Consider the following 15,898-nt stretch of genomic DNA (forward strand, 5'->3'; position numbering starts at 1 on the left):
AAGCACCCATATGGGGCTCTGCAAAGATGAGCAGAGAGAAGGAATCTGCATTTTCCAAGGAAGGCACAACAGTCAGCACATCAGCAACTTGCCCTGCTCCAGTCCAGACAAGCCTACGGCCAGGATTTTTCTAGCTCCTTCTAGAAGGAACTTTTACCTCCAGCTGCAAATTGCCTTCAACTACAACATCCAGACACATATCCATTTCTCCCCAACAGTGACATCCACCCTCCTCCCCATGCTGTCCACTTACATTTCCAGGCTGGCCACTATGGGCTGAGGCACTGCTGGCAGAGCTCAGATCACGGCAGCCCCAGTCACTCACTGTCCCAAGGGTCTCTGCCAAGAAAGATGGGCAGCAGGCACTGAGGGGCCATTGGTGAAATAACATACACCTGGGGGCTTTAAAACTTCTAGAACTAAGGGCTTAGAGCATGTACAGTATCCTAACAACAACCCTTCTCCAGGGCCAGCAAAGGACAATTAGGATAGGTCAGGGAACCATGGGGTTCCTCACAGTCTTTAGATTTAAGTCTTGGTGTCTAAATTGTGAATGGGAATACCAGCCATGCACAGATAGAAAGTAAAGTTTGAGTTTTCAACTACATTCATAAAACCTACATGGCAAATTCGTAAGCTGGGAGGAACCCTCAGGGTGCAGGGTCCTCTGAATTTACCTCCTCCTCAGGCATCTCTCAGGACCACAGGCCCAAGACAAACACAGGTTTTGAGGCCAGCAGCTGCACCTATTCTAGTTTCTGGTGTCTCTCGTCTCCATATGGACAGTGCCATTTAGCCCCTAGTGGTACTGTAGGTCTGCCAGGTTTGAGTAAACAGGTACATGGCAGAAGGACACAGATCGCCAAGAGGAGATGGTCCAGCCAGACATGCTGGAGCTGGACTCAGGGCCCCAGAAGTCCTGTAGGCAGGGGTCCCTCTGACCTCTGGATGCCAAAACTTGGGGCCCAGCCTAATGTGGCACTGATCCCTCTCACCCTGGAAGCCTAAATGGGCATTTAGGTCTCCCATCCCTACGTTCTTCATGTGAGCTCCCACTCACTTTCTCCATCCCACTCCAGATAACCCAGAACTTTAGCCAGAATCTGTAGCGCCACTAAAAGCAACACACTCCAAATGGCAACAGAGAATAGCCATACAGGGTCTACTTACTTTCAACATGTGCAAAGGCGCAGAAAGGACCCCGAGGGCAATAGCCAGTTTGTCGCATGTCATTGCATTTTGTAGATTTGTAGATCTAGGAAGTAAAAATAAAATATCAAGCCTGGGTTTCAGAGCTGACTTTACCGTATTACAGAAAAGAAAGCTCCAAAGCATGAATCTCAGCTAGACATGGTCACATGCCTGTAACCCCAGCCCTTGGGAGGATGAGGCAGGAGGACTGGTGTGAATTCAAGGCCAGCTCAAACTACATCAGGAAGACCCTGTTTCTAAACAAGCAAACAAACCAAAATGAGCCTCTTGAAAAATGTATGTAGGGGGCTGGGGATTTAGCTCAGCGGCATAAGCGTCTGCCTTGCAAGCAGGCAGTCGTGAGTTCAATCCCTGGTACCGATAAAAAAGAAAAAGACCAAAAAAATAAAAAAGAAAAATGTATGTAAAACCATATGCAACTGTTAGGATCTGCGGTGTCCTCAAAGCTCCTAACATAGGGCTCTGGTATACAGCAAGGTGCTATCGTGAGGTGATGGAACCTTTCCGGTGTTGGGACAAGAGGAGGTTCTTAGGTCACTGAGGGCATCCCCTTAGAAGGAACTGTGGGACACTAGTTCCCTCCTCTTCCTCCAACTATAAAGTAAGAAGTTCTGCCTTGCCACAGCACCTATCACAATGCACTGCCTTGCCACAGCCTGAAAATAATAGGGTCAACTGACTAGACTAAAACCTCTCAAACTGTAGGCTAAATAAACCTTTTCTTTTTAAGTGAAGGAAGGTTGAACAACACACTGCTCCTCCACTATGTGCCACTGGTCCTGAAATCCCTCTTCTCTGTAGAACTTGTTGGCTAGCCAGGGGTTCCCATGTCACTGTTTGTCAAATTGCAGGCAAAGTCATTCCCCCACTTCATACTTTCTAAAAAAAGAGGCAACTCACTCAGTGCTGAGTATATAGCTGGTGCTCAACTATTTGTTAAATGTACACATGCATCCATTGCATCCATTCCATGACCAGTTGCACTGCCATGTCACTTTGGGTGACTGCTATTCACGTTCCAGTTTTCCCTCCCCACCCCACCTCCTCCCACAGCCTTGGAGCCCTGCAAGGAGTCCCACACTTGTTATATTTCAACAACAAAAACCTCAACAGGCAGGCAGATGCACTTGCCCAAGGAAGAGAAAAAGAGTCACTGCCCACCTCTTAGGGAGTCTCTAACCCCAGAACATCCTGCCCAGAAATGATCTCTGGGGCTAGGTCGTGCCAGACTACTCATCTTGCCACAGCAACCTGGTAAGGCTGTGGGGTCACAAGATGTCACTGGATCTCTGTAGATACTGGAGACAGCCATGACCACACCCAATAAAAACTCTGGACACAAAGGATGGGACAGCATTCCTGCTGACAGCAACATGCCATGTGCTCTGGTATATCTCTTGGGACAGGCAGATATTCTTCACTACAGTGAGAAGGTGGCTCACACTTCCTCCCTGGCCAACTCTGACTTGCTCTTTCTTATGTGAACCAAGGGCCTCACTGAGTCCTGGGATCCTGTCAGTGAGTTAGTGAGCTAAGGGAAGCCTTGGGGACCTCAGACACTGCAAAGAGTCATCAACTGGCTCCTGATCACCTGGCCAGCCCTGCCCAGTGCCTACCTCGGGATGGAACTGCTGCTCCGTGCGGGAATGGCAGTACTGGCAGCTGTCCCCACTGTCACAGCGTGAAGGTTCACCCCACTCGTCACCGTGTTTCACACTGGGGCAGGGGGTAGATCTGGGGACAAGAAGAGGCACCAGAAGGTGTTCAAGGTCATATCCCTCTGTGTACCTTGGCCTTTCTAAACATGGCCACTGTGCTGAAAGCAAAGTACCCCTGACACGACCATTTTCCTTCTGGGGGAACAGGAGAGCAGAGGAAACACCCAACTGCAAGCTGCATGGAGGTCAGGAGTCCAGTGTCCCCTATTCACAGAGCTTCACAGAGCTGAGTCAGAGCCACCCAAGGTGACACAAAAGTACCAAGGGCTCTGTCCTGGCTGCTATTGCAAAGTGCAGAATCTATGACTTAGTCTCATAATTCAAAAACCTTAACCAAATCTGAATTACCAGAATCTTCACTCTTCATGTATTTTCTGGCAGTTGTACTGTTACTTATTTGGATTTATAGGAAAACTTTCTCACCTATTAGACCTTTCTTTAAAAACACAATTTTCCATCCCAAGTGGGGTCCTCAGGAGGACTGGTGGTGGCCAGGGTTAAATCTCCCCACTTGTATCATCAAGTGTAGACTTCAAACCCAAAGAGAGCTAGCCAAGCAAAAAGAGAAGAGCAACAGATAGAGGAAAAACTGGCTTTGGAAAAGAATAGGACCACATGGTACATACATTCAAGTGAGGTCCAAACCCAGACCAGGCCTCAGCCTCAAGAACCCAGCACCCTAGCCACCAGTCATCCCAGGAAAGCCAGAGGTACACCAACTTTGGGGGCAACAGAGATGGCCAAACAACCTTTCTGTTGGGGATCATCAATATGACCTGGAAAAAAAAAAAACATGACCTGGGGTACCAATCGAAGCACACAGGGGACCACAGCAGTCTTGGGCACCCCTCCAACCATGGTCTCCACTGTCTGACAGGGGGCTCTCAATTGGATGACATGTAGGAGCACTGTGCAGAGGAGGCCTGGGCCCTACCTCTGATCCACACCTATCCCTGGGACAGATGTTTGGGTATTCACCTTGCTTCCAACAAGCTCTGTCCTTTAAAACAATAATGACAGTGCTGCCAGGGAGCCTTCACTGTGAGAAACCCAAGATGGGGCAGTACCAGGACAACAGGCTTGGAAAGGCACCCCAACCCTCAATATATGTGCACAGGTCACAGGAGGGACTTGGAGGCAGGAGCCATACACCCCACATCTGACCAAAGGGAAGGCAGATTCAAGCCTGAAAACAGCAAGACTACAGACTACAACAAAAACTCACGGCACATAGGGGCTGGGGATTTAGCTCAGCGGCATAAGTGCCTGCCTTGCAAGCAGGCAGTCGTGAGTTCGATCCCTGGTACCGATAAAAACGAAAAAGACAAAAAAAAAAAAAAAAAAAAAAACTCAGGGCACATGAACCAAGGAGAATTGGCTCATGGCCCCGGTCCCAGCTCACCTGTATGGGAACCTCCTGGGGTCCCGCCGGCGGTCTCTGCCATTGTGGTAGTGTGGACATGCATATCCCTGGCGGCACAGGCGTGGAGGTTTTGGGCACGGTTCTGTCTTGTAGCTGCCCAGCACAAAGTTGGTGTCTGAAAAAAATAGGTTGACAGACATGGGTCATGATGGGCACAACAGCCAGGGGTCAAAAAGCCTGCTTGTTGGCCTATAGAAGAGTGTGAAAACCAAAATGTCCCATCTATATAATACACTACACAGCCATGGGCTGAGGGTGACACCTGCTACCACGTGGATGAACCCCAAGGACACCAACATGCAGTGGAAGAGACCATTCTTATAAGGGCACACGTGACTTCACGCATATGGATGCACAGAGAAACCCAGAGATGGAAAATGGAAAATGGAGCAGACGTACCAGGGCCTGAAGGACAGAAGCTCTTTCCAGAATGATAAAAATATTCAAGCTAGACAGAAATAATTACTGAACAACTCTCAAATATGTTAAAACCCACAGAATAGCTGGGTGCAGCCCTGCACACTTATAATGCCAACAATGAGGGAGCCTACAGCAAGAGGATCAAAAATTCAAAGTCCTACCTGTGCGAGACCCTATCTTAAGGGGTAAAGTATCCTCGGTTCAAACCTCTCAGTAGCACAAAACAAATAAATGTCCTCTGAAGTGTGTATTTTTAAGTAGCTGTTTTTTAACCCTAACATAAACTGATGATAGGACATGCAAGTCCCCTGACTATAGCAGACATCCCACTCTGTGGCAGGTTGCCAACAGTGTGGAGGCTGGGCACAGAGCACATAGAAAAGCTCTGGAGCTTTTGCACAGTTTTGCCGTAATCTGAAACTGTTCTAAAAACACTAACATTTCTTTCTTTCTTTTTTTTTTTTTTTTTTTTTTGTACCAGCAATAGAACTCAGGACCTTGCACTTAACAGGCAGGTGCTTGTGCTGCTGAGCTATGTCTCAACCCTAAAAACTTTTTTTTCTTTTCTTTTGGATGGTTCTGGGGACTAAATCCACTTCATGATTGTCTATATCCCCAGCTCTTTCCTTCTTTCTTTTTTTTTTTTTTTTTTGTTTGACAGGGTCTTGTCAAATTGCCTAGGTGGGCCTCTAATTTACAATCCACCTGCCTCACCCTTCTAAGTAGCTGGAATTAGTCATGTACCACCTGACCCAGAATAACACATATTGTTAAAAAAAAAAAGACAGTGACTACTTCAAAGCAGTCATTGATGGGGAAAGATTCCCAAGTGCCCCATCCTTCTTTTCCTCCCTCTTGCTCAGCTGATCTCTCTCATTGGCACTGAGCCACTGAGTCTTGAGGGTCTTCAAAGACAGCCAACTCTTCCTCTGGCACTGGACTGGGCACTCACTTGTAGGTGGAGGGGAACCTCACATAGGGCAGCTGATACAAGAATGCTGAAGCCAGTAGCTTCTCAAAACTGCCATCCCACAACCTGTCCCAAATGCTGAAAGTCCTCTTCCACCTCACTGACCCAGGGACAGGCTTTTTCAGGTTCCCATTCTGGATTTGGAGGAGCGATCCCTGGCAGGCAATGTTCATACTCCCTGCCCAAAACCTACAGGGTCACCAGAGGCCACAGCCTGTCAGCACTGTCCAGCACTGGGGCTGGGAAGAGGGCTGGCCTGAGTCTCAAGAGGGCAAGGTCAGGAGTACAGGTCCAGGACAGTACAGGTGGGGAATGAGGAAAAACTCCCAGAGTCATGCTTATTAACTCATCCCTGGATCATGGACCTCATACACTTCACTCAGGTAAAGGAGAAAAAACACAGGAAGAGAACACACTGCTACCAAGATACCTGTTTATCTGTGGGAAAGCCTTCTGTAGAGAAAGCTGGAGGAGACACACCACAACTTAAGAGTTTTCCTTAAAACTTTACTGCCCGGGGGGGCTGGGGATTTAGCTCAGCGGCATAAGCACCTGCCTTGCAAGCAGGCGGTCGTGAGTTCGATCCCCGGTACCGATAAAAAGAAAAAAAAAAGTGTAAAAAAAAAAAAAAAAAAAAAACTTTACTGCCCGGGCTGGGGATTTAGCTCAGTGGTGTAAGTGCCTGCCTGGCAAGTGCAAGGCTATGAGTTCAATACCCAATACCTAAAAAAAAAAAAATTACTGCCTCATTATATGTGGGTCAAGCAATGCACAGACGGGTACAGACTAAAGGTGCAGAGAATATTCTGGAACTAGACAGAAGTAGCAGTTTAATCACACTGTGAATGCACTAAATGCCACTGAATGGCTCACTTTCAAAATGGTAAACCCAATAGTTATTTTTATCACTACTAAAAAAGAGCCAGGTATGGTAGCTCATTCTTATAATCCCAGGACTCAGGAGGCTCAGGCAGGAGATCAAGGGTTCAAGACCCCCTGGTCTATACAGAGAATTCAAGACCACCCTGAACTATACAGCAAGATCTTTTCTCAAATAAAGAAAGAAAGCTGGGGGTTTAGCTCAGCAGCATAAGTGCCTGCTTGGCAAACATTAAGTGGTGAGTTCAATCCCTCAATACCAGAAAAAAAAAGAGAGAGAGAAAGGGAGGGGGATTGGGAGTTGGTTACATGACATGCCTACAGTCCCAGCTGCCTGGAAGACTGAAACAGGATCAAAAGTTTGAGGGCAGCCTGATCAATTTAGTAAGACCCTGTCTCAAAATAACCAGCGAGGATGTAAGTCTGCGGACAGCACTGTGTAGCACATGAAACAGCTAGGATTCAGTTTTAATACTACCAACAAACATGCAAATACCTCTTTGCTGCTCTAATCACCATGTGTGGAGCATGCCAAGAACATGGGTCCAATAGCTACAACTCAGGGCTGAGGATCTCTTTTCTAGACAATTACCGAAAGCTGCTGACATAAGCAATGAGTAGAGAGCCCCAGGGCTGGAGTCAGGAAGAACCTCCTGACAGGAGGGGGCAGACGCATATAGTGAATAACAGCCAGCATTGAAACAGGATGTCTGAATGCTTCTGTGGGCTAGATCTGCACTCTCAGCCCAAAGGGCAATCAAAGCTGACGTCAATGACACACTAGAGCAGACTGGTGTAAGACTGAGCTTGCCATGTTTGGTGGCACACACACCAGCACTTAAGAGACTGAGGCAGAAAGACCACACAAGTTCAAGACCAGCCTGGATTACAGTGAGAACCTGTCTCAATTAAAACACACACACACACACACACACACACCCCTGAGCTTAATCCTACTTAGCTACCTGCTACCCGAAGGACCAGGTTTAGTATTAGGCTGAGGAGCCTCATTTTCCCCATCTGATCTGGGTTGTGTTAAAGACAGAAATGACTCACACAGTTCTCATGTGAAAAGCTACAACTCCGTCATGCACCATGACTACCACCAGCCTCAGGGAAAACAGAGCACTTACCCTGCCATCTGGGGTCCTCACTCAGGATCTTTTCGATCATGGCCTGACTGGCCAAGACCCCCGGCTGGAGATCGGGCACGCCATCCCCACCACAAAGCTGGCTGTTCTGCAAGGCTTCCTGGGCCTGTAGCTCCCTGCAACCAAGAACACAGCATTATCTCCACATGGTCTCAAGTCTTCTGGAGATGAGAAGTCAGTCAGATCCAGAGTCTAAAACCACTTGGCTTGATCAGTTCACAGAGTACACTTCCTGGAAGATTCAAAATGGGAGTCTCTGCAGCAATGGGCAGAGCCTTGGTCTGGAATGATAGTTCTAACCCAATCCCACCATTGCAAGAGTTGAGTTTTGCTTAGGATGGATTCACATTCCTGCACCACTGAGTGGATACTGAGTTTATCTGCCTTTAAGGGATAATTTAATCACTCATCTGGGAGCACCAACAGGACAGGAACAAGAAGGAAACACCCAATTAGAACAGATGAGCAGTTTCCTCATTAGAAATAAAGTTGGGGCTCAAACAAAGGCTTTGGACAAGTGGAAGCAGTAGGGAGATAAGCTGGTCCCCCAGACAACCTGCTCACCTAATGTCGCAAACAGGTGGCCGCAGGTCCAGGGGCCCATGTGCAAAGGCACAGTGCAGCCCATTCTTCACACAGTGGCCACGCGCATCTGTCTCGTGAATGCATGTGCCTGTCTTGTAGTAGCGCAGATGATACTTGCGCTCCGTGTCTCCAGTCGTTCGGTGTAGGTAGGGACATCTGGGAAGCAGAGGGACAAACATGCTCCACCTGATTCTTGGGCACCTGAGTTCATGCCAAGCTTGCACCTATGAGCACCTACAAGCACCTGGGAGCAGATAATTCCCCTTCATATCAATTCAGTCTGACTGGAGAGACGGATGTTAATAAAGGCACACCTGTGTCCTAATTTGGGACCCATCCTAAAGTAAAGAACCCATAATAAACCCCTCAGTTATACACAGCAGACAGCACACACATCTCTATGAAAATCAACCTTCCAGGTTTATTGAATAAATTTTTTTATTTGTCTTTTGGAGGCAAGGTCTCACTATGCAATTTAGGCTGACCTTGAGCTCACTTTGTAGCCCAGGCTGGTTTTGAACTCACAACCATCCTCCTGCCTCAGCCTCCCAAGCACTGGGATTACAGGCCTGTACTGCCACACCCAGCTGAATAAAATTTTTAAACTTGTGTCTGTGCCATGCAAATAGCCTGTGCTGTTTTCCTGATAAGACATCACCAGGGAAAGGGTGGGTGGCCTCTCCATCCAGCATGCTGGTACATTTTGGGTGTTAGAAGAAACAGGCTTGGACAAAGTAGTAAAGGGGTATGGCAGAGCAAAGCCACATGGCAGGTGGCACAGATGGGGCACCATCGCAGCATACAGCAGACCCAGGGCCACGTACTCTCAGGATGAGGGAACCAGTAGAGATGATGTGGAAGGCTCCAACATTGCTAGGGCACAGAGACTGAGGTTCTTCTGGGTGGCATCCAAATCCCAGAAAGGGGAAGGGCATATGCAAAAGACTCCAGGCTGGTGACAATCACCTTGAGTGGCCCAAGGGGCAAAGCAGAGAGAGGAGTCACCAAATTCTCAAATCTAAGGACATGAAGCTACCCTTTCAGCTATGTCCCAACCCCTGTCATAGGCAGGATATGCAGCCCTTTATATAAGTGCTTGCTAGGGATGTTGAGGCTCACAAAAAAGTCAGCAATCACTTGGTCTAGACCCCCATCCTATAAAGTGAGGAGACAGAGACCTGAGTTCAGAGAACAGTGCAGTACTTAAAACTACTAATAAGTCTTGTGGGCCACTAACAACTCAGCTCTTTTTACATATTATTTTGCTTTGCGTTTTTGGGTTTTTTTGGTACTGGGGATCAAACTCATGACCTCATACTTGCCAGGCAAGTGCATATGTCACTGAGATAAATTCCCATCTCTTGTTTTGGTTTCTGAAACAGGGTCTCTTTATGTAGTTTCCACTATGAAGAACTCACTATGTAATCTAGGCTGGCCTTGAACTGGCAGCTATCCACCTCCTGAGCTTCCCAGTAATGGGATTTCAGAAGTGAGTTACTGTGCCTGGCCTTTTTTTTTTTTTCTTTTCTTTTCTTTAAGACAAGGTCTAAGTCACTATCTTCCTCAGACTGGGATCAGACTTGAGATCCTCTTGCCTCACTCACTTCTGCAGTTGCCCCTCCCCCCCCAATTTTTTTTTTTTTTTTTTTTTTTTTTTGTCTGTTTCTTTTTCACCAGTACCGGGGATCGAACTCAGGACCACACACTTGCAAGGCAGGTGTTTATGTGGCTGAGCTAAATCCCCAGCCCCTCCCCCAATTTTTTTGAGACAAAGGCTCACTAAAGTGATTAAATTGGCCAGGTCAGGCTCAAACTTGTGATCTTCTCCCATCTGTCGCAGTGCACAGCCCCTCTAAAATACCATTCCAATGATGGGGCTTCCACCTGCTCACCTAGGCTTAAACAGCCACCCTGCAGGGGGCAGAGCACTCATCCCATCTTAGGTCCTGGACCTTTTCACATGAAGCACAGCAAAAGATTTCTCCACAGAGATGGCAGATGCCAGTCATAACCATAAGGCTTCCTTAGAAATGCGAAGCCAGCAGGGATGCAAACCCAGTCTCTTAGAGCTGAAGCCCACCCAAGAAAGGCAAGTAGAAAAAAGAGGTGTGGCAGTCATTACAGGGAGCCCTAAAAAAAGCAAGAAAGACCTACGTGACAGCTGGGAAAGTTACACTGCACTAGTGGGGTCAGCCCATTTTTTACTGAAAACAAGAAACCAAGAATAGACTGGATGGCGAGATATAGCTCAGTGGCACAGCAGCTACCTGGCAAGCACAAGGTCCTGAATTTGATTCCAAGTACAAAAAAAAAAAAAAAAAAAGAGTGGCCTGGGGGGAAAGTGCCTACAACAGGAGGGTTAAAAGTGAGGACAGTTACTTTGTATGCTGCAGAGCTGGGACCACTAGAATTTTCCCAGGAAAACCCAGAAACCTCTGCAAAAGGGTCAATTTTTCCTTCAAGTCAGAAACAGCACCTAGGCAGACGCACAGACCACCTCAGCACAGGACACTGCTCAGGCTAGTGCCTAGGGGGCGGTTCCCACTGAGGGGGGCACACATGACCCAGGGAGACCAACCACAGTCCGAGTTGGGGAAGGGGTGTGTCCACCAGAACAAAGGCAGTTCACTAAGGAGGCATGCAAGAAGAGGCAAGCCACAACGCAGGTAGCTGCAGAAGAGGTGACAGCGGGAGGATGACTGCCCATTCAGGAAAGGGGATAACAGTGGAGTGCCCACAAGGGTGCCACAGGGTTGATAGGTTGCCCACAAGGGGCAAGTAAGGTACTTGGGACCCCATGGGAGGAATAAAAAGCCAGAGGGTAGCCACTGAAGAAAAGGAGTGTCAATGAGGGTCTCCATAGGAGTGGGATGACAGCAAGAGGCAAATGACAAGTGGCAGGAGTGGTGCTCATCAAGAAGTAACAGCCAACCCTCCCTGGGTCCCCACCAGCTGTAAGTCTTTGCTCTTTGATACATACTCATGTTTAAAAATAATAGGGTGGAGCCAGGCCAGGTGGCACATGCCTGTAAACCCAAGACTCAGAGGGACTGCAAGTTCAAGTCCTGCTTGAAAACTTGGTGAGATTTTGTTTAAAAATAATTAAAGATGGGGTGGCTGGGGATATAGCTGCAGCATACTAATAGTAATAATAATAGGTTGGTAATAAATATGCCTAAATTAAGTTTCAAGAACTAGAGAACTGAAATGTAGTTATCTATTTACAATTTCCACAGCAACCATGCATGAACCAGAGTATGTAACTCTGTAGGACATACCCAATATTCCATGTTTGCACTGATGGGGAAGTCCCTTTCAAGAAAGGTACAGAAACAGCCAAGGAGGGGCCAGAGATTTAGCTCAGTGGCATAAGCGCCTGCCTGGCAAGCACGAGGTCATGAGTTCAATCCCCAATACCAAAAAAAAAAAAGAAAGAAAGAAAGAAAGAGCCAAAGAGAGATTCCTGGGAAGGCATCCTGCCAAACACTTATTGAAGGGTTGAATCAAATCCTTTCATGTGCACGATAAAAATTACAAACAACATCTTTGAAGCTTAAAAAAATACAGACTTGGGCTGGGGATGTAACTCAACAGTGTAAGTGCCTGCCTGGCAAAAACAAGGTCGTGAGTTCAATCCCCAGTACCAAAAAAAAAAGACTTTTTACTAGCTGTAGATATACACAGGATGCCTTCAAGTAGAAAACATCAAACAAGCATCCTAATCCTGTTTGTTTCTCAATGATAAGCTGCAAGCCATGTAGGCTGCATGTTAATATGTCTCTAATAACTGCATATTACCTGATTATTTCTTGAGTAAGCTGAAGATGACTACTTATAGGTAGGTGTTCATTACAGCACTATCTACCAAAGGAAGATCTGGAAACCACCTGAATGCTCAGAAGTGGGCTGAATCATTAACAGGACATCCAAGTTCTGGAATCTAAAACAGCTTCTGAACAGGTAAGGTACAGCTGGGCATGATGATGCAGACCTACAGTCCCAGCTATAGAATAGGCTGAATTGGGAGGATGTCTTAAAAGCCTAGTTTAAGACCAGCCTGGGCAACATAGCAAGATCTTGTCTCAAGAAAACGAAGGAAGGGAAAAAAAGCAAGCTAATGGGCACCATTAGCTGAAATCTCATTACTTGGGACAGGTTGCGGGAGAAGAATCATGAGTCTGAGGCCAACCAGCCTGAGCAATTTAGTGAGCTCAAGGCCAGCCCCAACTACAAAGCAAGACCCTGTCTCAAAAACCAGCAGCTGGGCATCGTGGCACATGCCTGTGATCCCAGTACTTGGGAGACTGAGGCAGGAGGAACACTGTGAGTTTCAGGGCAACCTGGACTACTTAATGAGTTCAAGGTCAGCCTGAACTATATAGTAAGACAGTCTCCAACCACCCAAAAACCAACCAGGCATAACAGCATACACCTGTAATCCCAGCACTCATAGAGGCTGTGGCACAAGGATCACTGTGAGTTCGAGGCCTGCCTGAACTTCACAGTGAGACCCTGTCTCAAAAAAAAAAAAAAGAAAAACACAAAAATGAGCATAGTGATGCATGTCTGTAAAACCAGCATTTGAGGAGACTGCAAATCAATCACAAGTTCAAGCCTAACCTAGACAATTTAAGAAGTTTTTGTCTCAAAACTTTAAAAAATGGGGATGACTCGAGATGTAGCTCAGTGTGAAGGTCCTGGGTTCACTCCCTAGTATTAAAAAAAAAAAAAAACAGAAGGAAAAAAAAAAAAGGAGGAGGAGGAGAACACAAAAAGTAACAAAGAAGAGCCAGGCATAGTAGCACAGGCCTATATCCCCAGCATTTTGGAAGCTGGAGGATCACAGAGAACTCCAGGCTTGCCTGGGCTGCACAGGGAGTTCAAGGCCAGTCTGAACTACATAGTCAGACCCTGTCTGAAAACAAAAAGGGAGAGTTTCTGGTGATTCAAAGCATTACCAGAGCCAGGCATGGTGGTCATGCCTATAATCCCACTACTCAGGAGGCAGAAGCAGGAGGATTACTGCAAGTTCAAATCTAGCCTGAGATACACAGTGAGACTGTCTTTAAAAAAAAAGCATCACCAAAGAATACTGCTGAAAAGTCCTCACACTGAAAAGTCCTCGGACAGGGTCAGACAACCCAGGGACTAGTCTTCACACTCCCATGGGCAGCAGCAGTCTCAAGGCGACCAAGAGACCATGGGAAATTGGGAACCAAGACCAGGCCTTAGCTAGACAGTCACCTGTCTTTGAAGAAGTGTTTCCAGGGGCTGGGGATTTAGCTCAGCGGCATAAGTGCCTGCCTTGCAAGCAGGCAGTCGTGAGTTCAATCCCTGGTACCGATAAAAACGAAAAAGACCAAAAAAAAAAAAGAAGTGTTTCCAGAAAGCAGTAGCTCAAACCAGGCATGGTGGCACATCCCTATTATTCCAGCACTCAAAAGGGTAAGCCAGGACAATTGCCAAGAGTTCAAGGCCAGCCTAAACTACATAATGAGACCCTGTCTCAAAACCAAACCAAACCAAACAACACACACACACAAAAGAAAGCAATAGGTCAAAAAGCAATTAAATAACAGAGTTCTAACAGAATGCAATCTTTTTTCAGAATACAATCTTAATCAAAATGGAGCTGGCTATATATATATATATATATATATATTTTTTTTTTTTTTTTTTTTTTTTGGTGGCATTGGGGATTAGGTCTGAGCTGCATCTCAATCCCTCTTTTATTTAAATTTTAAAATAGGGTCTTGCTAAATCACTAAACTGCCCAGGCTGGATCTGAATTTATGATCCTCCTGCTTTGTACAATGTGGATTATAAGGGTGCACCACCATGTGGCTTGGCTACATTATTTTTTTAATTTAGTCCTCAAAATGTGTTAATGGTAACTATATAATCATTTGGTATACACTAAAAACTTTGCTAACCAGTGTTAGAATTTTTTCTTTTTTTTTTAAATCGGTACCGGGGATTGAACTCACCACCAGCTGCTTGCAAGGCAGGTGCTTATGCCACTGAGCTAAATCCCCAGCTCCCAGTGTTAGAATTTTTTTTTTTCAGTGTTAGAATTTTTAAGATGATAGCCATCTATCAGAAGTTTAGTCCTTGGTCTAAGCTTTTTTTTTTTTTTTTTTAAATAACAGAAAACAAGGCTAGGGATTTAGCTCAGCAACATAAGCGCTTGCCTGCCAAGAGTGAGGTCGTGGGTTCGATCCCCGGTACCAAAAAAAAAAAAAAACAGAAAACAGACTTAGATTTTCATGAGCAGCAGGATGACAAATGTCTTCAAAAGGGAGGATACTGGAACCAAGCATACACACAGCTACTCAGGAAGCTGAGACAGAAGCAACTGCAAATTCAAGGCCAACTTAGTTGCCTTAGAATGAAAAATAAAATAGGCTGGTAGTGATCTCAGTGGTTTAAATGGCCAGTATGATTTTTAAAAAGGTGGAGGGGGACTTGAAAATCAGATCCCTTCTAAGAGTGCTTACCACATCTTTTTTTTTTTTTGTCCTTTTCATTTTTATCGGTACCGGGGATCAAACTCACAACTGCCTGCTTGCAAGGCAGGTGCTTATGCCGCTGAGCTAAATCCCCAGCCCCCACCACCTCATTTCTAGGTACATTTGAGCCACCTTTCTCCTCCCCAAAACAGCCCACATGAAGAAGTTAAAACCTCCTGATAACAAGTACCATCATTCTAAGAATACAGTCTGACTTGGATTTTCCCTGTGTTTGTACTTCAAAATAAAGACATCTGTTGATAACACCTTCAAGAAACTTGTTAAAAAAAATTAACAATTTGATTTCTTAAACTTTGAATGTGTTATATAAGCGACAGTCTGAAAATAAAATAACTTGCCTATCAAATTTCTTAAAAATTAAAATATATAAACAGAAAGAAAGGAAACGCTAAGGACCACTTCTATAATGTGAGCACATGGTCTGACCACTGCAAAGTGGCCCTAAACCTGAGAGCTTAACTCCTAAGGGGTGGTTCTGAGAAAGGAAATTTGAAGGATTGGGTAGAAATCAAGATAGGAAATGAAGTCAAGATGCCTTTAACAATAAAAGAGATATCACCACAACACATATAACCCTCCCAAACTGGCCTATGCTGGGTGTGATGGCACATATCAACAATCCTAGCACTCAGGAGGCTGAGGCAGGGGGATCTCAGCAAGTTAATGATCGGCCCAGGCTACATACAATAGTAAGTGCAAGGCCAACCTAAACTAAATAGTGAGATCAGGTCTCAAAAAAAGTAAAAACAAGGGCAGTTTAGTGGTGCACGCCTGTAACCCCAGCACACGGGAAGCTGAGGCAGAAGTTCAAGGTCAGCCTGAACTAAAAAGCGAAACCCTGCTTTAAAAAGACATTACCCGAGGGAAAGACTGAAAAATTAGCCTAAAACTTGGTAACTGACCCCCCCATCACTGGAGAAGGAGCAATAAATACATTCCCTCCAGAGATGCCACCTGAGCCACTGACACTGAGGTTCAAAACTGCATCCAGAGAGAGGTGCTCTCTAGTG

General features: G+C 46.0%; 1 protein-coding gene across 4 annotated transcripts in view; it reads right to left on the minus strand.

The window, feature by feature from the left end:
* Unkl (unk like zinc finger) overlaps nt 1–15,898 on the minus strand; it is a 43,877-nt gene that overhangs the window by 26,563 nt on the left and 1,416 nt on the right. For all 4 annotated transcript variants that reach the window (XM_063226267.1, XM_013141720.3, XM_003478443.5 and 1 more), the window contains exons 3-8: nt 8,338–8,514; nt 7,756–7,889; nt 4,333–4,468; nt 2,829–2,946; nt 1,171–1,255; nt 254–339 (exon numbers count right to left, since the gene is read on the minus strand). In XM_063226267.1, coding sequence (XP_063082337.1) covers nt 254–339; nt 1,171–1,255; nt 2,829–2,946; nt 4,333–4,468; nt 7,756–7,889; nt 8,338–8,514 — 736 coding nt within the window. The remainder of the gene's footprint in view (nt 1–253; nt 340–1,170; nt 1,256–2,828; nt 2,947–4,332; nt 4,469–7,755; nt 7,890–8,337; nt 8,515–15,898) is intronic.

Source organism: Cavia porcellus, unplaced genomic scaffold (assembly GCF_034190915.1).
Source record: "Cavia porcellus strain 051 isolate PalLab524CR breed Dunkin Hartley unplaced genomic scaffold, mCavPor4.1 scaffold_16, whole genome shotgun sequence".
Taxonomy (NCBI): domain Eukaryota; kingdom Metazoa; phylum Chordata; class Mammalia; order Rodentia; family Caviidae; genus Cavia; species Cavia porcellus.